The sequence below is a fragment of the Sapajus apella genome, unplaced genomic scaffold (genome assembly GCF_009761245.1).
Source record: "Sapajus apella isolate SASKATOON/1434 unplaced genomic scaffold, GSC_monkey_1.0 scaffold15, whole genome shotgun sequence".
In the NCBI taxonomy this organism is placed as follows: Eukaryota; Metazoa; Chordata; class Mammalia; order Primates; family Cebidae; genus Sapajus; species Sapajus apella.
The window spans coordinates 13357441-13379974 of NW_022436955.1; the positions used below are offsets into that span (position 1 = coordinate 13357441).

The 22534-nt window shown below is 47.6% G+C and overlaps 1 protein-coding gene across 2 annotated transcripts; it reads right to left on the minus strand.

Annotated features, from left to right (window-relative positions):
* Nucleotides 1–1873: 1873 nt before the first annotated feature.
* On the minus strand, nt 1874–22157 carry NOB1 (NIN1 (RPN12) binding protein 1 homolog). Of its 2 annotated transcripts, none has more exons than XM_032284331.1 (10): nt 22042–22157; nt 21788–21920; nt 19318–19448; nt 17209–17280; nt 16877–17005; nt 16582–16788; nt 15658–15755; nt 12005–12149; nt 8041–9366; nt 1874–2245 (listed from the first exon to the last, which is right to left on the minus strand). In XM_032284331.1, the coding sequence occupies exons 1-9, from the start codon at nt 22102–22104 to the stop codon at nt 9097–9099; spliced, it is 1248 nt and encodes a 415-aa protein (XP_032140222.1). In that variant the 5' UTR covers nt 22105–22157; the 3' UTR covers nt 1874–2245; nt 8041–9096. The 2 variants fall into 2 exon arrangements, with proteins under 2 accessions (XP_032140222.1, XP_032140221.1); XM_032284330.1 differs by having other exon boundaries at nt 1874–2507.
* Between the last annotated feature and the right edge of the window lie 377 nt (nt 22158–22534).

The window sequence follows — 22534 nt, forward strand, 5'->3', positions numbered from 1 at the left end:
AACCTCCGCCTCCTGGGTTCAGGCAATTCTCCTGCCTCAGCCTCCTGGGTAGCTGGGATTACAGGCATACGCCACCATGCCCAGCTGATTTTTTATATTTTAGTAGAGACGGGGTTTCACCGTGTTGACCAGGATGGTCTCGATCTCTTGACCTCGTGATCCACCCGCCTTGGCCTCCCAAAGTGCTGGGATTACAGGCTTGAGCCACCGCGCCTGGCCACCTTTTTTTTTTTTTGTTTTTGAGATGGAGTTTCACTCTTCTTGCCAGGGCTGGAGTACAACGGCACAATCTCGGCTCACTGCAACCTCTGCCTCCTGGGTTGAAGCTGTTCTCCTGCCTCAGCCTCCCAAGCAGCTGGGATTACAGGTATGTGCCACCATACCCGGCTAATTATGTATTTTCAGTAAAGTGGTGGTTTCTCCATGTTGGTCAGGTTGGTCTTGAACTTCCGACCTTAGGTAATCCACCCACCTCGGCCTCCCAAAGTGCTGGAATTACAGGCATGAGCCACCATGCTTGGCCTACCGGCTGATTTAAAAAAGAAATTTTTTTTTTGAGACAGAATCCCATTCTGTCACCCAGGCTGGAGTACAGTGGCGCTATCTCAAGCTCACTGCAACCTCTGATTCCCAGGTTCAAGTGATTATTTTGCGTCGGCCTCCTGAGTAGCTGTGATTACAGGCACACACCACCATCCCTGGCTAATTTTTTTTTCATTTTAGTAGAGATGGCTTTCACCATCTTGGCCAGGCTGGTCTTGAACTCCTGACCTCAGGTGATTGGCCTGCCTTGGCCTCCCAAATTGCTGGGATTACAGGTGTGAGCTACTGCACTCTGCCTGATAAAAAATTTTTTTTTTTTTTATATAGAAGTTGTCTTCCTATGTTGCCCAGGCTGGTCTTGAGCTACTGAGCTCAATCTGCCCATGTCAGCCTCCTCAAGTGCTGGGATTACAGGTGTGCACCACTGTGCCTGGTCTGCTTTTTATTTAGCCAGACTCATCAGGTTTCCTAATCAGTTCTAATCTTCTAGAAAAAGTCTTTCTGTAAGCCTTCTGTCCCAATCTGGGCTCATCATTCTCTAGGTTTGCTGCACTGCTGTCTTTCTGGGGTTCTGTCTTTTCTGTCTTTTTGTCTCTCTCTTATATTGGATCTCGTATTTCCTCTTTGGTTTACTCCTCCCCTACCTTTTCTTTCTTTTTTTTGGTGAGGGGGATTACATTCTCCAGTAGCCCCCTAAGAAAGGATAAGGTGCAGTGGCTCATGCCTATAATCCTAGCACTTTGGGAGGCCAAGGCGGGCAGATCATTTGAGCTCAGGAGTTTGAGACCAGACTGGCCAACATGGTGAAACTGTCTCTACTAAAAATACAGAAATTAGCTGGGCGTGATAGTGTGTGCCTGTAATCCCAGCTACTTGGGAGGCCAAGGCAGGAGAACCACTTGAACCCAAGAGGTGGAGGTTGCGGTGAGCTGAGATCATGCCAGTGCACTCCAGGCTGGGCAACAGAGTGATACTGTCTCAAAAACGCTTAAGGGAAAAAAAAAAAGCTAAGTGGAAAGTAAGTTTTTTCATCATGTTAGCCAGGCTGGTCTCCAACTCCTGATCTCAGGTGATTGGTCCACCTCGGCCTCCCAAAGTGCTGGGATTACAGGTGCAAGTCCCTAAGCCCAGCCAACCTTCTATCAGTTTGCTTTTGCAACTATTTAAGAAACTATTGCCTAAACCAAGGTGATAAAAATTTACATGTGTGTGTTTTTACAAGAGTTCTATAGCTTTTGCTCTTTTATTTAGGTCTCTGATCCCCTTTGAATTAATTTTTGTGTGTGGTGTGAGGTAGGGAATAACTTCCTCAAGTTACAGATAAGGAAACTGAGACACCAAGTGGTTATGACACTTGTCTGTGATTACACAGCCAGTCAGTGATGTAGTTCAGAATTTGTACCCAGGCCATTGGGACCCACGGTCAGCTCCTAACCCCTAACTTGCTCTCAGAGTTAGAATAAGAATTCTTGAGTTTCATTCCCAGTCAGCTGCCAGTGCTCTTCTCTGGCTTCACGGTTTCTTCCAGCTTTAATTTGCTCTCAGTACCAAGGCTGTACAATTCCCTGGTATTTTCTGAAGCAGGCCTCTATCCCAGGAGTATGTACCAGGCATTATGTAGCAACTGAAAACAGTGTCCTCAGGGTCCCCCTACGTCCCCAGGGAGCAGGCCAGAACCACAGAGCTTTGTTGTTTTCGTTATCTAGAAACAAAAAGCAAGAGTAGAATTCTCAGGAGTCCTCTCCTTCTGATGAAAGAACACAAACATCCTCATGAGTCAGCTGCTAATGCATTGTGTCCACCTGGGTGGCTGCTTTTCTGCACAAGTCCCCAAAGCCCCCTTGCTTTTCTCTGTGTTGTGGATGATACACTTTTTACATTAGCTCAGAGCCATCCTTAAGCCTGTCTGGGAACCTGGGTATCTGTTATCCTCAGTGGTTCCTGTGGATACCAGCCATGTATCCCTTGGGGGAACAGATTCTTGGTATTAGGGTAGAAGAGGTTCTACTAGAAATCCTATCCATCCCTGCTTGTCCTCTTACCCCACCACTATCGCTATTGCATACAACTCACACCATTGTGTTGGGCTTCCTGTGCTTGGGTGTGTCCTGCTGTAATTTTTTTTGAGATGGAGTCTCACTCTGTCACCCAGGCTGGAATGCAGTGGCGTGATCTCCGCTCACTGCAACCTCTGCCTCCCAAGTTCAAGTGATTCTCCTGCCTCAGCCTCCCAAGTAGCTGGGATTACAGGTGCATACAATGACGCCCAGCTAATTTTTGTATTTTTAGTAGAAACAGGGTTTCACCATGTTGGTCAGGCTGGTCTTGAACTCCTGACCTTGTGATCCACCTGCTTCAGCCTCCCAAAGTGCTGGGATTCGAGGCATGAGCCACTGCCTTTGTCCGTGTCCTGCTACAATTTCTGTAAGTTATGTATTACCTGAATTAGGCCATCCTTTATTGGGCTTGGAACACTCTGGTTAAAATGAAATTTCTGCCAGGCACAGTGACTCACGCCTGTAATCCCAGCACTTTGGAAGGTTGAGGCAGGTGGATCACTGTGGTCAGTAGTTTAAGATCAGCCTGGCCAACATGGTGAAACCCCATCTTCACCAAAGATACAAAAATTAGCTGGACATGGTGGCATGTGCCTATAGTCCCAGCTACTTGGAAAGCTGAGGCAGGAGAATTGCTTGAACCTGGGAGGAGGAGGTTGCAGTGAGCCAAGATTGTGCCACTGCACTCCAGCCTGGGCAACAGGGCAAGACTGTCTCAAAAGACAAAACAAAAACAAAAACCTCAAAATTCTTTTAAAACGACATTTATTTGTTCTGAAGAGACTGTATTCAAGGTAGCAAATTGAGTTGCAGATTTTTTTTTTTTTTGAGATAGCCTTGCTCTTTTGCACAGGCTGGAGGGCAGTGGTGTGACCTTGGCTCACTGCAGCCTCGACCTCCTGGACTCAAGCAGTCTTCCTGCCTCAGCCAAGTAGCTGGGACGTTAGGGACATGCCATCATACCCAGCTTCCTTTTTGTATTTTTTGTAGAGATGGGGTTTCATCATGTTGCCCAGGCTGGTCTTGAACTCCTGAAGTCAAGCTATCTGCCCACCTAGGCCTCCCAAAGTGCTGGATTCCAGGCATGAGCCACTGCACCCAGCCTGGTCAGTTATTCTTATATTTATTTCTCTAAAAATTAAAGAATACATAGATGGGGTTCTATCTATCTATCTATCAATGAATGACAAGAGTCTGGCTCTGTGGTCCAGGCAACAGTGCACTGGCACCATCTTGACTCACTGCAACCTCTGCCTGCCTCCCAGGTTTAAGCAATTCTCCTGCCTCACCCTCCTGAGTAGCTAGGAGTATAGGCACCTGCAACCAGGCCCAGCTTTTTGTATTTTTACCATTTTTGGGGTTTCACCATTTTTGCCAGGCTTGTCTTGAATTCCTGACCTCAAGTGATCTGCCCACCTTGACTCCCAAAGCGCTGGGTTTACAGGTGTGAGCCCATCATACCCAGCCTGGTTATTCTTATTTTTAAATGTGGCTACAAAATATAAAACTGTTTCTGTCCAGTCATTCTTGTATTGATAGGTTTTTTTTTTGTCTGGTGGGAGCAAGCATCCTAGCATATTTGTATTATACATTAATTAATGGAGATGAGAGGGTTTTATGTTGCCCAGGGCCAAGATAACAGGCCTGAGCCATCACAGCTCCCTATTTATTTTTTTGAGACAGGGTCTTACTCTGTCACCCACGCTGGAGTGCAGTGGTGCTATCTCGGCTCACTGCAACCTCTGCCTCCTGGGTTCAAGGGAATCTTGAGTCAGCCACCTGAGTAGCTGAGATTACGGGTGTGGGCCACCACATCCAGCTAATCTTTGAAATTTCTTTAGTAGAGGTGGGTTTCACCATGTTGCCCAGGCTGGTCTTCATCTCCTGAGTTCAAGTGATCTTTCTGCTTTGGCCTCCCAAAGTGCTGGGATCACAGGGATGAGTCACCACACCCAGCCTATTATACCCTTATTACGTCGCATACAGATCAGAGAACCTGTATTGCCTTCGTCCTTTGGTACTAAGGCATGCTCAGTCTTGGCATATGTATAAACAGAGCTCTCTCGAGTTTGCTTTTTAATAATACTTACATTTTTCTAGTATGAGCTTTGCTTCTTTGCAAGGAGACACAGATTGTCTGGAGGAGCAGGGAATGGGTGTGGGAACATGTAGATTGCTGATCTCTCGTGCGACCATCTCTGGCTGTGGTCACAGTCATCAGGGAGTTTCTGATTTCCCACACTCCTGAGGTGCACTCCAGAGAACACTTCACTCATCTCATCTCCTTGATAAGGTTCTCCTGGGACACTTGAGAGCTCTTATTTGCAACATGAGATAAGAACCCTGTTTGCTTTGCCTTGACTCATTCCTAATCAATGTAAATTAACCCTGCAGCCCAGTGCTACAGGTACCAAGGGGCTAGGAGGCAGCTCGCTCTCCTGCAAGGCAGAAGCCATCAAGAGGTGCAAGATAGGGCCGGGCGCGGTGGCTCAAGCCTGTAATCCCAGCACTTTGGGAGGCCGAGGCGGGTGGATCACGAGGTCAAGAGATCGAGACCATCCTGGTCAACATGGTGAAACCCCGTGTCTACTAAAAATACAAAAAATTAGCTGGGCATGGTGGCGCGTGCTTGTAATCCCAGCTACTCAGGAGGCTGAGGCAGGAGAATTGCCTGAACCCAGGAGGCGGAGGTTGCGGTGAGCCGAGATCGTGCCATTGCGCTCCAGCCTGGGTAACAAGAGCGAAACTCCGTCTCAAAAAATAAAAATAAAAAGAGGTGCAAGATAGTAATTTGAAAGGTTCTGGCCAGGCGCAGTGACTCATGCCTGTAGTCCCAGCATTTTGGGAGGCCGAGATGGGAAGATTGCTTGAGCCCGGGAGTTCAAGACCAGCCTGGGCAAAAAAGTGAGATATGCTCTCTCCAAAAATAACAATAATTAGCCACATGGTGGCGGGCACCTGTAGTCCCAGCTACTCTGGAAACTGGCACGGGAGAATCACTTGAACTCAAAAGGAGGTCAAGACGGCAGTGAGCCATGTTTGTATTACCACACTCCAGACTGGGTGACAGAGCAAGACCCTGTCTTCAAAAAAAAAGCACAAAAAAACCAAACATGCTCTGCTAAGAGCTCAGCTACGTATTATGGAAGGCCTTGTCCATATCCACACACGACTAACTAGGAAGAGATGAGTTTCAAAAGCTTGGAATGCTTTCTGCATAAGAAGCAGCCTGGCCAGGTTCAGGGGCTCACGCCCGTAATCCCAGCACTTTGGAAAATACTCCAGCTTGGGTGACATATTGAGACTCCATCTCAAAAACAAAACAAAACAAAAACCAGTAGGCACATCACCTGAGGTCAGGAGTTTGGAACCAGCCTTGGCTAACATGGTGAAACTGTCTCTACTAAAAATACAAAATTAGCTAGGCATGGTGGCACGTACCTGCAATCCCAGCTACTTGGGAGGCTGAGGCAAAACAATCACCTGAACCCAGGAGACAGAGGCTGCAGTGAGCTGAGACTGCACCATTCCATTACAGCCTGGGCAAAAAGAGCAAAATTCTATCTCAAAGCGAACAAAAAGGTTGCACAAATCCTCTCGGGGGAAATGGACGCATGCACACTGATGCAGGGTTTCACAGCTAGCACAGCCCTCCTAAAGGGTTTTATCTACTTATCACAATACTGTGAAACACGTGTGATATTCTTATTCTGCAGAGGAAGAAAAAAAAAATGAGCTTCAGAGAAGTTATATTTTCCCTAAGGTTATAGCTGACACAGGGCCTCAATCCCTGGTTGAGCTCCAGGTCTTTTTTCCCCCATCTGTTTTTTTTTTTTTTTGATAGAGTTTTGCTCGTTACCCAGGCTGGAGTGCAATGGCATGATATTGGCTCACTGCACCTTCCACCTCCCAGGGTTCAAGCAATTCTCCTGCCTCAGCTTCCTGAGTAGCTGGGCTTATAGGCAAGGGCCACCACACCCAGCTAATTTTATATTTTTAATAGAGACGGGGTTTCTCCATGTTGGTCAGGCTGGTCTCTAACTCCCAACCTCAGGTGATCTGCCTGCCTTGGCCTTCCAAAGTGCTGGGATTACAGGCGGGAGCCACTGTGCCTTGTCTTTTGTTTTTTTGAGACAGGCAGTCTTGCTCTATCACCCAGGCTGGAGTGTGGTGGCTGGATCTCAGCTCACTGCAACCCCCTCTGGCTCCTGATCCCAAGTGATCCTCTTACCTCAGCCTTCCAAGTAGCTGGGACTATAGGAGGCACCACCACGTGCAGCTAACTTGTTTCACTAAGTTTTATTGTTTGCTTGTTTGTGGGATTGTGCTATGTTGGCCAGGCTGGTATTGGACTCCTGAGTTAAAAGTGATCTGCCTGCCTCAGCTTCCCAAAATGTTGGGATTACAGGCCTGAACTACTGTGCCCTGCCACTAAGTTTTTCTTCTTTTGAGACAGGGTTTCTATCTCCCAGGCTGGAGTGCAGTGGTGTGATCTCAACTTACTGCAACCTCACCCTCAGGGGCTCAAGCAATCCTCCCACCTCAGCCTCCAAAGTAGCTGGGACTGTGGGTGAGTATTACCACACCTGCTAATTTTTGTATATTTTGTAGACAAGGGGTCTCATTATGTTACCCAAGCTGGTCTCAAGTTCCTGGGCTCAATCGATCCTCCCACTTTGGCCTCCCAAATTATTGGGATTACAGGCATGAACCACAGCACCTGGTCCATGACTTTTTAAAATTACATGTGAGGCCGGGCGTGGTGGCTCACGCCTGTAATCCCAGAACTTTGAAAGTCCAAGGCAGGCAGATCACCTGAGGTCAGGCATTCGAGAACAGCCTGGCTAACATGGCAAAACCCCATCTCTACTAAAAATACAAAAAAAAAAAATTAGCTGGGCGTGGTAGTACACGCTTATAGTCCCAGCTACTCCAGAAGCTGAGGCAGGAGAACCACTTGAACCCAGGAGGCGGAGGCTGCACATCGTGCCACTGCACTCCAGCCTGGGCATCAGTCTCAAAAAGAAAAAATTACATGTGGACTGTAGGCCAAATCCTGACCAGTCTTATTTAATAGTCTTACGGCCTCATATAATGAATGAAATAGGTGGGACTGAGGAGAAAGGGAAGGAATTCCAAGAGGATGGTGAGCAAGAGGGATGCAATTACGCTAAGAGCCTTACCTTCTTATATTCTCTCTAGACATTCTTCTGGCCTAGGTTGTTCGCTGTGTCCTGGGCTCAAGTGATCCTGCCTCAACTTCCCAAAATGCTGGAGTTAGAGGCATCAGCCACCATGCCTCGCCTATTACCCTTCTCTATGTCTGACAGAACAGACCACCATGCCTCGCCTATTACCCTTCTCTATGTCTGACAGAACAGAGTATGGGGAAAGTGGAAAGGGCATGTTGGAGTCACCCCGGGCTCTAACAACCACTCACCTCTCCCCCAGCACCCTGTGCTCCAGGTAGGTGTCAAGCCATCAATCCTCCTAAGAGCAGGAGTTTCAGAAAGATGGAGACAGAAAGCAGGCAGTGTTCACCCTCCTTCCTACCGTCTCCACTGGCACATTTACTTAAAAGCACAGACAAAGTTGAAATCTTGGCCTGGCCACTCGCAGGCTGTCACTTTTAAGCTACGTTGAGGTTAAACTCTTTTAACCTCCTGCAGCTCAGGACTGCAGCAGCCATACCCTTTATTAACGTTCTATGGATTAAACAGGCTAAAGTCGGGTAAGTACTTAACAGAGAGTTTGTTTGGTAGCTCTTGACAATACGAGGCAGCTGAAAAATGAAGATCTCTATGAACTGATACACGGTGATTTCCAGTGCTGATTATATGAGGTAATAGTAACGTACCGTGATACTTCTTGAATTTGCTGACTACTGTGGTTATGTAAAAGAATATCATTTTCCTAGGAGACTTATACTTTGTGACTGTGTGTGCAGAAAAAGCAGATGAGGCAGAACCGTGGAGAATCCAGGTGAAAGGCCGTCTGGGAGCTCACCACACTGCACTTTCCAGAATGATGGAAACTTGTCTCAAAAAAAAGGTGAAAAGGAAAAGAAAATGGTAGTCCTTAGTTTTATTATAACCTTGTATTTTCTGGCAGAAAGATAAATCTCAATGCTTGATCTCTGAGCATGCAGCTCAAGTGTTGGCCTTGACATGACCTAAGCAGCAGAAATTTGGCCTGTTTAATAAAAATGTGCTGGAGCTTGCAGCCACATTTATTAGAAAAATATTCTCCTTTGGAAAGTCCTTTCTTGAAGATTGGATCCAGGGTGGTGGTCTTTCTGTTTTTATCTAATTCTCCTTCATGTGGCAGGCGGCCAGGCGGTCCGCATTTTCACAGGCTACAGACGGCCCAGTTCCCTGCTGACCCAGCAGAGCATGGCCAGGCAAGGCTGCACTGTGACACCCGCCTGGGGAAATGGGACACTGGAACTCCTCAGCAGCCACCACAGCCATCCAGTCTGTCTATGGGAACTCGCATTTCACCTTTTCTTCACAAACTTCTTTCTGGAAGCATTGGGATTTAAGCGTCTCCGCCCAGCTCCCAAGGTGCTGTCCCGGAGCTGCAGTGTGGCTGAGCGGCTAGAGATGTCATTCTCTACGAAGGGTGACATCCCAGCGGTGTAGTCGGGGGCAAACACATTGGTTTTCTGCCTGGCTTTTCGGGAGAGTCGTAGCTGGGGGAAGCGCTGATCCTCGGTGAGATGGGGGTTGATGGCGTATTTGCCCCCTTTGGGAGTGGGAAGCGAGTACTGGAAATAAGACAAGGAATGGCCGTTAGAAGAAAGGGATCCACAGTCACACAAGGCCACAGCTGATAAGGTGCAGCCGACCTTGCAGATCCTAATGACAGTGCATGGTAACTGTGGTGACATGCAGCTGCCTCCCACCTGATTCTCACCTCAACTCACACATGAAAAACGGAACATGGTATTTTGACTCAGTAAGACAATACAGAAATAAACATTTCCAGTGTGTATTTATATACATATGTACATAATTCCTAGCTCTGTCCATCGGAGCCAAGACGTAGTGACACCCCAGGACAACGAACACGCCCAGTCCCTGAAACTTTACTTTTAAAAACCATCCTACATGAAAAACCAGAGGTCCCGAGAGAAATGGCAGATCCTAAGAGTTGAGGAACATCTTGTTGTGCCAGAAAGTTGTGTTCAAAGAATACCTGTGATCTGTCAACGCAGGAGCCATCTCGAAAGGGCTCCCACTGGCCACACATGGCACACTGTGAGGCTCAAAATGACAGTGACAGATCACAACCTTCAGACTGAAACAAAAATCCACAAGACCACACTCATAGAAATAAATGGGAATAAAAGGAAAATTCCTCTTTATAGTGGAATACCAAGACATAAACACAGAAATAATGATAGAAGTCACCATTTGGTAGCCAGGCACGGTGACTCACACCTGTAATCCCAGCACTTTGGGAGGCTGAGGCGGGTGGATCACAAGGTCAGGAGTTTAAGACCAGCCTGGTCAAGATGGTGAAACTCCAGCTCTACTAAAAACACAAAAATGAACCAGGTGCGGTGGCAGGTGCCTGTGATCCCAGCTACTTGGGAGGATGAGGCAGGAGAATCGCTTGAACCCAGGGGACAGAGGTTGCAGTGAGCTGAGACTGTGTACTACAGCCTGGGTGACACAGTGAGACTCCATCTCAAAAAAAAAAATCGACATTTGGCAATCATGACTTTAACAACCGTTCAAGGCAACTTTAGTTAAGTTCAATGAGAAATAACATATACATAGTCTCAGTCTCTTTCCACAAATTATTAATTATAAATAACTTTACAGTGGATGAAGGTGGCAGAAGCCACTGAACAAGTGATCAAAGTCAGTATCACCAGTAAATTACCCAACTAGTTATCATTTACCCTCTGAAACGACACCCTGAGGAGGACACATCTGCATTCCTTCTGGGGTGTTCCTGCCAAAAATGCAGAGCCACCATCTCAAATCCCACGGAAATACCAGACACACCCAAAGGGAGGGACGTTCTGCAAAGAAACGGGCTCATACTCTTAAAAAATTTCAAGGTCATGGAAAACAAAAGACTAAGAAAGGACTCCAGTTGAAAAAAGATGAGACAACGGAATGCAACATGTTATCCTAGACTGGATTCTGGGCCCAAAAAATCCCCTTTTGTTAGAAAGGAAATTTGTGGAACAACTGGCCAAATCTGAATTTGGGTCTGCAGATGACACAGTAGTATCACAGCAATGCTGACTTGTTGATTTTGATAATTATACTGTGGTTACATAAGATAAAGTCCTTGCGGCCGGGCGCGGTGGCTCAAGCCTGTAATCCCAGCATTTTGGGAGGCCGAGGCGGGTGGGTCACGAGGTCAAGAGATCGAGACCATCCTGGTCAACATGGTGAAACCCCGTCTCTACTAAAAATACAAAAAATTAGCTGGGCATGGTGGCGCGTGCCTGTAATCCCAGCTACCCAGGAGGCTGAGGCAGGAGAATTGTCTGAACCCAGGAGACGGAGGTTGCGGTGAGCCGAGATCACGCCACTGCATTCCAGCCTAGGTGACAGAGTGAGACGCTGTCTCAAAAACAAAACAAAACACACACACAAAAAACAGGTCAGGCGCAGTGGCTCACGCCTGTAATCCCAACACTTTGGGAGGCCAAGGTGGGCAGATCACTAGGTCAGGAGTTTGAGACCAGCCTGGCCAAGATAGTGAAACCCAGTCTCTACTTAAAATACAAAAATTAGCCATGTGTGGTGGCAGGCACCTGTAATCCCAGCTACTTGGGAGGCTGAGGGAGGGGAATTGCTTGAACCCAGGAGAAAAAGGTTGCAGTGAGCTGAGATTGTGTCCCTGCACTCCAGCCTGGGTGACAAGAGCAAGACTCTGTCTCAAAGAAAAAAAAAAGGAATTGTTTGTACTGTTTTTACAACTATAAATTGAAAGAAAAAAGGTTCTTCTCATGCATGCAGGGCTATTTTGCTGCTGGCAGAAGCCGGTGCCACTACTTCGTCCCCCAGTCCTTTCCTCCTGATTTTCAGCGTCAGCGGCTGCTGTGTGTCCAGCCCATCCAGCCCTCTTCTGTGCCGTGCTTTCCACACCCCTTCCTCTCTGGGTCATGGGCTTCAGGAGACCCAGCCTATCCTTTACCTTCTGCACAGATCTAACCCTCTGCCTTCCTCCCAATGAGCTCCCCGTTCATGAGCTGCAACTGCAGACTGGTCACTTACTCATTAGATGGCATTTGTCACACTCTCTCCCCACTCCGTTTTGGTACCTAGGTCACAGGCTTTCAATCCTGGATCTTCCAGAAACGACCAGACTAGGTTCTCTTTTGTCCTTTGTTCTTTTCGATTTTGGCATTGGGAGGGGCGGGGAGAGGTGCCACTTACCCGGAGCCCTCGGGGGTTCAGCACTTTGGGATTGCGGGAGAAGTGCATGTGCAGGGTGCCGTCGTCACTGACAGTCACGGACACTTTCTTCAGGGTCTTGTTCCCACAGTGTGAACAGAACACTCGGCTCATGTCAGAGGTTGTCCTGGGAGACACAGAAGGAGATGCTCTGTACCAAAGCCACAGGCAGCAAATACCTCTCCAGAACACGAGGTGGGTCTCAGGCCTCAGGAGAAGAAAAGGGCTGAAACGCACCACATGTCACAGAGACGGAGGCCACCGCGCCTCGTGCTGAAGCTGTCAGCAAATGGCTGCCACATCCCTCCGAGGGTGCAGATAAACCCCAAAAGGAGCAGATAAGGAAGCATGAAAGTGAGCAGCATGCAGTTAGGTGAATCCCGAACCCTTCCTACACACCGCCCAGGCTCTGTTCTGTAGGATTCACCTCACTCCTCCTGGGAGGATGGCACCATCTCCATTTTACAGATGGGGAAACTGAGGCAAGTGATGGCAGCTTGCTCAAAGTCACCCAGCTGGTCCATGGCAGATAAACCCAGTCAGTCTGGCTCCAGAATCAAGGCCCTTCATATCAAGGCACTTTCTCGAGGGGCGCCTCATTATGCCATGAGTTACCTTGTCTCCAAATGTCAGCCTGGGTATTAACTCTGACTTTAACTCTAACATTGGCTCTGGAGGCGGCAGAGTGTACTTATCAGTGAGTTGGGAACCACTAACACTGCCCTGGCTGAAGTAAGCCCGGGTGCTGAGGACATACCCAAGCCTTCCCTGCCTATCCATGCAGGCACTCACAGAGGACCCTGGACAGGAGAAAGCTGCTGCTGTCAACGGCACAGCAGTGGCCCAGGTCCCTGCCCTCCAGTAGTTCTCCATCGGTTCTCAATGGTCAAGACACACAAGCTGGGTGGAACAGCAGGAGAAGCCAGAGGCCCTACCCGAAATCTTGTGAGTGAACTAAGCACCTCCTAACAAGTGCTGGGGCTTCATTATTTTGTACAACAAACTGTGCAGTCACGGGGCTAATCTGACAAGAATGAAAAACACTCCAAGTGTTTCTAAGAACTGAGTATTAATTTGGAGACTTTAGTGCTTCTGTAACAAAGAATGTTGAAGAAAAAGCAATTTTTTTTTTTTGGAGAGTCTTGCTGTTGCCCATGTAGGCTGGAGTGCAGTGGTGCGATCTTGGCTCATGGCCACCTCTGCCTCCTGGGTTCAAGTAATTCTCTTGCCTCAGCCTCCCGAGTAGCTGGGATTACCAGCACGTGCCGCCACCACACCTCGGCTAATTTTTCTGTTTTTAGTAGAGATGGGTTTTTACCATGTTGGTCAGGTTGGTCTCGAACTCCTGACCTTGTGATCCACCCGCCTCGGCCTCCCAAAGTGCTTGGATTACAGGCGTGAGCTACCGCGCCCAGCCCCCAAAATGGAATTTTATGAAGCCAAGAGCTTTACTGTCATGAGCCTGAAACAGCGAAATGACAGGAAGCTTCAGAGGAAGGTACAGGCAGCTCTCAGTAGTGACTGGCTGTCACCAGCAGAGCCACAGTGGCTGGGAGAGCCTGAGTGCTGGGTTATGCTCAGGCCTTCAGGGAATAAGGCTTCACAGAGGCAACTCTCCCTGCCCAGTGGAAGAGCTGGGGACCTAGTTAGGCACCTCAGATGATTTAGAAAGTTCCTCATGGGCCTCTACAGCAAGGGCACCACCAGATGATCTACGTGATGCCCCCCAGACCCAGCCTGAGCCTGCAGAATGGCAGATACCACCCCAGAGCAAGCCCACAGGCCACCCTCCACAAGCGAGGCTGAAGCAGAGGCTATTCCAAGCCAACCAGATGGTCTCCAGGGTCCCAGAGGCCTCCCTACAGAACAGCAGCCCCCAACACAGGAACAAACTCAAGAGCCAGAAAAGCAACAAGAAGGCAGTGGTCAAGAAACTAACAGTTCACCCACCCGACACGCATGCTGCTTATGTGTTGGATACCAGAGTCCTTGACTGTCTTCCTAGTTCCTCACAACCATCTTCTCAATCTTATTACCAATATGACAGGGCCGGGTGTGGTGGCTCACACCTGCAATCCCAGCTCTTTGGGAGGCCAAGGCAGGTGAACCACTTAAGCTGAGACATTTGAGACCAGCCTGGCCAACACAGTCAACCCCGTCCCCACCACAAATACAAAAAAATTAGTGACATGGTGGCGGGTGCCCTGTAGTCCCAGCTACTTAGGAGGCTGCAGCAGGAGGATCACTTCAACCCGGCAGGCAGAAACTTCAGTGAGCCTAGATTGTGCTACTGCACTCCAGGCAACAGAGTGAGACTCTGTCTCAAAAACAACAAAAACAAAAAACAAAACAACAACAACAAAAAACAAGAATCTGGGCCTGGCTCAGTGGCTCACGCCTATAATCCCAGCACTTTGGGAGGAATCCCAGCACTTTGGGAGGCAGGTGGATCACGAGGTCAGGAGATCAAGACCACCCTGGCTAATATGGTGAAACTCTACAAAAAATTAGCCAGGCATGGTGGCACACGCCTGTAGTCCCAGCTACTAAAGAGGCTGAGGCAAGAGAATTGCCTGAATCTGGAAGTCGGAGGTTGCAGTGAGATTGTGCCGTTGCACCCCAGCCTGAACAAGAGTGAAACTCCGTCTCAAAAAAAAAAAAAAAAAAAGAAAAGAAAAAGAGAATCTGACAGGCGGGTTAGCTCACACCTATAATCTCACCACTTTAGGAAGCTGAGGTAAGAGGATTGTTTGAGGCCAGGAGTTCAATACTAGCGTGGGCAACATAGTGAGACCTTATCTCAAAGAAAAACAATCTGAAGCACAGGGAAGTGAATCAGCTTTTGCAAAATTACACAGGCAGCAGGACCCAGAATCTGCATTTGAATCCATGTACTCTTCTTTTTATGAATAAAAAATCTCTCAAGCATAAAGCAGACAGAAGAACATAACAAACCCCCACGTATCCATCACCCCCCAGCTTCAAAAACTCTGAATTCATGGCCAGTCTTGTTTCACCTCCACCCCCACCCATTCCTTCTACCTGTGGATTATGTCAAAGCAAATCCCAGACTCTCCATGGCCAAACATTTTAGTATGTACCCCTGAAGAATGAGGCTCATTGTTCCAAAACCCACGTCCCTAACCCTATGCCACTGAGAGAAGGTGGGAGATCACTGGAAACCTCTGTCCCCAAGTTCTCAGTGCCCTGGTGGAGACAGAACCCAGGCCCCAGAGGAATGACAAGGTAGGAGAAACACACATACATAATACAGGGCTCTCTTTAAACAACTCTGCAAAACAGGAAGAGTGGGCCAGGCATGGTGGCTCATACCTGTAATTCCGGCACTTTGGGAGGCCAAGGTGGATGGATCATTTGAAGTCAGGAATTCAAGACCAGCCTTACCTACATGGTGAAACCCCGGCTCTACTAATACAAAAATTAGCTGGTGCAGTGGTATGCACCTATAGTCCAGCTACTCAGGAGGCTGAGGCAGGAGTATCACTTGAACCCGGAGGCAGAGGTTTCAGTGACCGCACCCCAGCCCGGGTGACAAAGCAAGACTCTGTCTCAAAACAAAGAAACAGGAAGAGTGTTCCACAGAGGCCACTGGGGCCAGGTCACCAGCTACGTACTTGAAACAGCCGTGGCAGCGCAAGATGTAGCTCCGGGCCTCGCGGATCAGCATGCCGTTCACCGCCAGCACGTGCAGCCCCAGCTGCAGCAGAACATTCTATAGCCACAAGTTAAATACGGAAAGAACTCAATTTTCTTTTCACATTAATTTTGTAATCACAGTTAGGGGAACTTCACAAACTCTGCTTTGCCCAAATTCCTTGGCTTTTGCTAAGGAAACAGCCTGGGAGGCCTCTCAAGATGTGTAAACGAGGAGGACCCAGGTGTCTTTCTAACACCACCCTGCAGCCTGCCCTCATCATTTTCCATGACCTGTCACTAGCAAACACTCTCAACAGACATTTATTTTGTCTGGGGCAAATACATTTATTTCTGGGCCAAAAACCCTCTTTAAGAACCTGACTGACCACATGACGTTATATATGCAGAAAAAATATATATAATAAACAGTAAATTTAATGTACTATACAACAGGCCAGGCGCGGTGGCTCACCTGAGGTCGGGAGATCGAGACCAGCCTGACCAACATGGAGAAACCCCGTCTCTACTAAAAATACAAAATTAGCCAGGCATGTGGCGCATGCCTGTTAATCCCAGCTACTTGGGAGGCTGAGGCAGGAGAATTGCTTGAACCTGGGGGTGGAGGTCGTGGTCAGCCGAGATCACACCATTGCACTCCAGCCTGGGCAACAAGAGTGAAACTCTGTCTCAAAAAAGAAAAATGTACGATACAACAAATGTTGTCGCTGAATCATGTGACTGTCTAGTCTCTAAGCAAAACTAAAAATCACCAAAGGGCACAAGTAGTTTCTAGAACCAGAAAAGAAGTGCTGCACAGCACCAGCTCTGTGTACATCTGCACACCTCGGTAACACCACTGCTGATGACATGTGTGACACACGGCCCAGGCCCACCCGACCCACCTGCATGGCAAAGTCTGTGGTCACGCAGCCGACCTGGACGTCCTTGGGGACGTCACACTGCTCCAGCTCCTGCTGGATCTGCTTGATGTTGCTGGGGGTTATCCAGCCACCCGAATCGTCATCGCTGTCTTCTTTTCTGTCTTCAAACCCGTTTTCTTCCTCCTCCTCCTCCTCCTCCTCACTTGGAACATCCTCACTTCTGTCAATCTGAAACATAAACAGACGTTTCAAACTCCCAGCCCACAGGAGCAGTGGGGAGAAGGGTCGTCAGGGAAACCAAAAGTCAAGGCCTCACCAGCAGTTCCTGCAGTTCATGATCAATGTTGGGCAGAGGGTTTCTCCAGAACATGAAGGAACTAAATTCCAGGTTCTCAGGCTCACAAGCTAGGCGTCCTTTCTCTATTGTTTCTTGTGGGGGTTTAGGCTGAAATTAAAAGAAATAATTTTAAAACCTGAAAATTCATCTGTAGCATCTCAGGTTACAGATGAAATCATGTATGACATACAAGTCAGATCAGACAGGACTGGACAAACTGTGTTATTGGTCCATGTAAATTTGGTTCCCTGTAACAGATAACTTATGGATCAGAAAAGAGCATGAAGAGCACAGCTTGTCTAAGAAATTACCTTGGAGGGAAGGTGGAAACCAGAAATGTGCAGAGGTGTTTCTGGGTGCTGAATTGATGAACTCACTTTAACCTTTAAAAAAACAAAAAACACATTTTACCCCTGGTTATCAAAATTAAAGATACCCATTTTTGTTTTTTTTTTTTCTTTTTGAGATAGAATCTTGCTCTGTTGCCCAGTCTGGAGTGCAGTGGCACAATCTCGGCTCACTGCAAACTCCGACTCCCAGGTTCAACCGATTTTCCTGCCTCGGCCTCTCAAGTAGGTGGGATTACAGGCATGCACCACCAATCCCCACTAATTTTTGCATGTTTTAGTGGAGATAGGGTTTCACCATGCTGTCCGGGCTGGTCTCAAACTCCCAGCTTCAAGTGATCCATTCCGCCCAACTCAGCCTCCAAAAGTGCTAGGATTACATATATGAGCCACCACAGCTGGCTGACACCCAATGTTTAAAAAAAAATTGGAGAAAAAAAAAAAAAAAAAAATAGCTGGATGCAGTGGCTCACTAAATCCCAGCCCTTAGGAAGGCTGAGGTAGGAGGATTGCTTTCGGCCAGGAGTTTGAGATCAGCCTGGACAAAAGTGAGACCTTCTCTCCATAAAAAATTTTCTTTAATTAGCCAGGTGTGGTGATGTACACCGATAGTCCCAGCTACCTGGGAGGCTGAGGTAGGAGGACTGGTTGTGCTCAGGAGTTTGATGCTGCAGTGAGCTGTGATCAGCACCACTGTACTCCAGCCTGGGTGATGGCAAGATACTGTCTCATTAAAACACTACCAACAACAACAAAAAACCAAGTGTGGTAGCTCATGCCTGTAATCTTGGCATTTTGGGAGGTCAAGGTGGTCCCAAGAGTTTGAGACCAGACTGGGCAACACAGTGAGACCCCATCTCTCCTGAAAAATAAAAAAAAACTGAGGGTAGTTTCAACTAGTGCAAAAATATGAGTTCATCATAGTTTGATGACTTTAGGCAGGGAAGATTAAGCAATTCTTTGTCAACACTATTGCAAATGAATTATTATTAAAGCTTTTGGCTTCTAAAATCTTCTGGCTTAGAAATAGATAGTGGGCCCATGCACAAATTTATCAGTCTCCTCAACCCGGCCACGCTGGGCAAAACCCTAAAAGCACAATAGGAAGTCCAAGTTTTGAAGGAAGCAAGCCTTGAAAACACTTGTAAGTACTCAGTGTTCCTCCTTTTTTACCCCCAAAAAGCTCTCTTTTTTGAGGCAGGGTCTCACTCTGTCACCCAGGCTGGAGCACAGTGGTATGATCACAACTCACTGCAGCCTCAATCTCCTGGGCCCAAGTGATCCTCCTGCCTCAACCTCTCAAGTAGCTGGGACTACCGGTGCACACCACCATGCCTAGCTAGCTTTTGCTTTTTTTTTTTTTAGACATGGGGTTGCCCACACTGGTCTCAAATGCCTAGGCTCAAGTGAGCCTCCTACCTTGGCCTCCCAAAGCCCTGGGATTATAGGCATAAGCCATGGCACCTGGCCAGAAGGAATTGTTTTTTAAATTATTATGTACCGATATATTTTTATTCTTTTTCATTTTTCCAAATTTAAACAACCTTTCCCAAAAACCTACAGATCAAAATAGACTAATCAAGAGGCTGAGGTGGTAGGATCACTTGAGCCCGGGAGTTCTGAGACCAGCCTGAGCAACACAGCTAGACCCTGGCTCAAGGTGGGAAAAAAAGGGACTGAGATACATTTGCTGACTGTAATGTACGAACCTCAGTGGGATCCTGATCCAAACTCTTAACATTTACAAAACAACTAGGAAATGTGAACACTGACTGGATATTTGATATTAGGCATTACTATTAATTTCGTGTAGGTGTAATGATGGTTTTGCAGTTTTTAAGAGTCTTGATCTTAAAAGACATACCAAGAAATATCCATCAGTAAAATAGCATACGATGTCTGAGTTTAGAATACTGAGGGCTACAGATCAGCGTAGATGAACACAGACTAGCTATGATATACAGTGGAGGGGGATGACGGGGACCCTGGCTCCATTACACGAGTCCCTCTACTTTTGTATATCTGATAGTTCCCATAATAAAAAGCTTTTAAAAACCCATTCTCTTGATTTACCTTCTGTGGTTCTTGTTTTAGGTGAGACACCCCAACAAACTCTGCTTCCAACTGGTATGTAAGCGCAAGCACTTGGATGTCCGTGGCAGAGAGGCTGGGGTAGTCTCCTGTTTTCTTTGAAAACTCAGTTACTGTAAACAAGAGATTTCCATCTTCAGTTAGAGGCAAAAAGCTGTATGACCTTGGATAACCAATGGAATTATCAAAAACACAATTTAGAAAGGATCACTACGTCATGAAAACCATAACACTTTCATCCATTTTCTGACCTTTTCCTATTTATAGTTGAAAAATTTGTATTATCTACCACCAAGATTCATGCCTGTTAGGTTTACTGTCACATCCTTATCAAATGCAGTGGAAAAAGCAGAAAGTTGGCCAGGGCCAGGTGCAGTGGCTCACACCTATAATCCCAGCACTTTGGGAGGCCAAGGCAGGCAGATCACTTGAGGTCAGGAGTTCAAGACCAGCCTGGCCAACCAGTCTCTACTAAAAATATAAAACGTGTCTGGGTGTGGTTGTACATGCCTGTAATCCCAGCTACTCAGGAGGCTGAGGCTGAAAAATCATTTGAACCTGGGAGGTGGAGGTTGCAATGAGCCGAGATCTCACCACTGCACTTCAGCCTGAGGGACACAGTGAGACTCCTCCAAAAAAAAAAAAAAAAAGTAAGCTGGCTGGGCGCAGTGGCTCATGCTTCACTTTGGGAGGCTGAGGTGGGCAGATCACTTGAGGTCAGGAATTCTAGACCATGTGGCCAACATGGTGAAATCCCGTCTCTACTAAAAATACAAAAATTAGTGTGGTGGCCTGTGCCTGTAATCCCAGCTACTCAGGAGGCTAAGGCTGGAGAATTGCTGGAATCCAGGAGGTGGAGGCTGCAGTAGGCTGAGATCATGCCACTGCACTCCAGCCTGGGCAACACAGCAAGACGCAATCTCAAAAAAACAAACAAAAAAAAAGTTTCAGATTTAGGAGCATTGTGGATTTCGGATCCAGGATGCTCAACTTGTAATTTTAGTAGTTTATGAAGAAACAAAAAACATGTGCTTAATGCATAGTAAATGTCAGCTGTTTAACTGCTGTTATTCTTCAGAGTCATCCATAATAAACACTTAAAATTTCCTGAAATTAACAGAAAGATGTCCTCTGCCACACTGGTACAAGGAACACTAGATATACTGCTCTTATTTCCTAAAAAACAGACATTCACAGCAACGAAAATTTACTGTGCACTTACTGTGTACTGGACACTGCATTAAAAGCTTTACCTGTTAATTCATTTCATCATTTGCCAATCTTCAGAAGCATATTAGTACGTCCTCGGAAAGATTTAGTAAGTTGGCAAAGATCACAAAGCTACTGAGTTGGAGAAGAAAATTGTAAAAATCAGAGAGGAGGTAACATCATCTCTACTATCAGCCTCTAGCCTCTAAAACACTTCCAACCACTGCGGAGCCTTTCCTAGGTATTGCCCTGATTCGAAACAAGAGAACAACGTTGACTCCTAAGCCAAGAGAAAATTGCTATATTTTCTTTCTTTTTTTTGAGATGGAGTCTTGCTCTGTCGCCCAGGCTGGAGTGCAGTGGAACAATCTCAGCTCACTGCAACCTCCACCTCCCAGGTTCTCCTGCATCAGCAACTCTCCGGCCTCAGCCTCCCCAAGTAGCTGGGATTACAGGAGCACACGACCATGCCCAGCTAATTTTGTATTTTTAGTAGAGATGGGGATTTCACCACGTTGGTCACGCTTGTCTCAAGCTCCTGACCTCAGGTGATCCACCCACCTCAGGCTCCAAAAGTGCTGGGATTACAGGCTTAAGCCACTGCACCTGGCCTAATTTTCTTTCACATTTAATGCCTAAAAGCACTACCTTTATAAAAAGACCTGCCAGGTGCAGATCTTTATATCCAGTTATCAGACTAATCTGAAAAGAAACGGACAAGGGATTAGGAAGAGATCCAAACTCCTAAATACAAATAAATTTACTGCGTGTTTGCAAAGTGCTTGACACTGTGCTGACTGCTATATTCCTCAGTTAATGCTCACAGCAACCTTGGAGACAGATACTATTATTATTCCCATTTTGCAGAGGAGGTAGCTGAGGTCAAAATTTGAATGCTATGCCCGAGGGCATACAGCTAGTTACTGGTTGCCTCCAGGCCCAGGAAGCCGCTCTCCCACCACGATCTCTTACAAAGTGCTGGTTTTGGCAGGGCGTGGTGGCTCACGCCTGTAATCCAAGCACTTTGGAGGCCAAGGCGGGCGAATCACCTGAGGTCGGGAGTTCAAGACCAACATAGTGGAACCCCGTCTTAAAAAAAGAGAAAAAAGTTAAAAGAAAAAAAAAGTTTTGGTTTTAAATCCACTGCTCTGATAAGGCAGCCAGACCCCAACTCACGCCCAAGTGTGTGCCATCTGCGCCCTGGACCCCAGCTTTCCGTCAAAGCTGGGGCAGAGGTACTCACCCAGCCGCACGTATTCCGGTAAGGGCTCCTTGAACCGCAGCTCGTAGGGCAGGACCGCGAGCCGCCTGCGCGTGGCCTTGTCCCGAATCTCACTGACCACCTCCCGGATGGTGTAAATGTTCTTCCCGATGTCCTGCGGACAGACCGCCCCAGCTCAGACCCGCCCGCACCAAGTAACGCTCCGCTCGACTCAAGGCTCTCCCTGAGGGGCGGCCAGCCGAGATCTCTCTGGTCCAGGAAGGAGCTCCCCGTACCTGCAGAGCCGCATCCCGCAGGAAAGCCCCAGCGTCCGCCACAACGTGCTCCACGGGCGCCATGTTGGCTGAGTGAGCAGGCGGCGCGCAGGCGCACAGAGTTTGCGTCGACTCCTAAGTCCCCGCCCAGGCTTCTGGGAACGAGGAAGAACAGCCGCGACTTGGCTGCGCCTCCTGGCGGCCGCGCTACCATCTTACGGCTCTATCCGCGCGCATGCGCAGCAACGCTGCCCGCATACAGCGAGGTGTAGGCGGGCTCAAACCTTGGGGGACACCTGGGAAATCCGCATCAGCATCTAGGCCTTAGCGCCTTCTTTACCTTTGAGAATAAAACCTGCCTGGTGTGCGCCTAGAGTCCCAACTATTTAGGAGGCTGAGGCGAAAGGACCGCCTGAGCCCGGGAATGTGAGACCAGCCTCGACAACATAGCGAGACCCCCATCTCTTAAATAAATAAATGTAAAACCTATATATATTCTTTTTTTTTTTTTTTG

Coding starts and splice junctions, on each gene's coding strand:
- NOB1 (XM_032284331.1), bottom strand. CDS start 22,104: ATGGCGCCCGTGGAGCACGTTGTGGCGGACGCTGGGGCTTTCCTGCGG. Junction 17,281..19,317: donor TAAAACAAGAACCACAGAAG/GTAAATCAAGAG, acceptor GTTTTTTTAAAG/GTTAAAGTGAGTTCATCAAT. Junction 17,006..17,208: donor GTTTCCACCTTCCCTCCAAG/GTAATTTCTTAG, acceptor TTTTAATTTCAG/CCTAAACCCCCACAAGAAAC.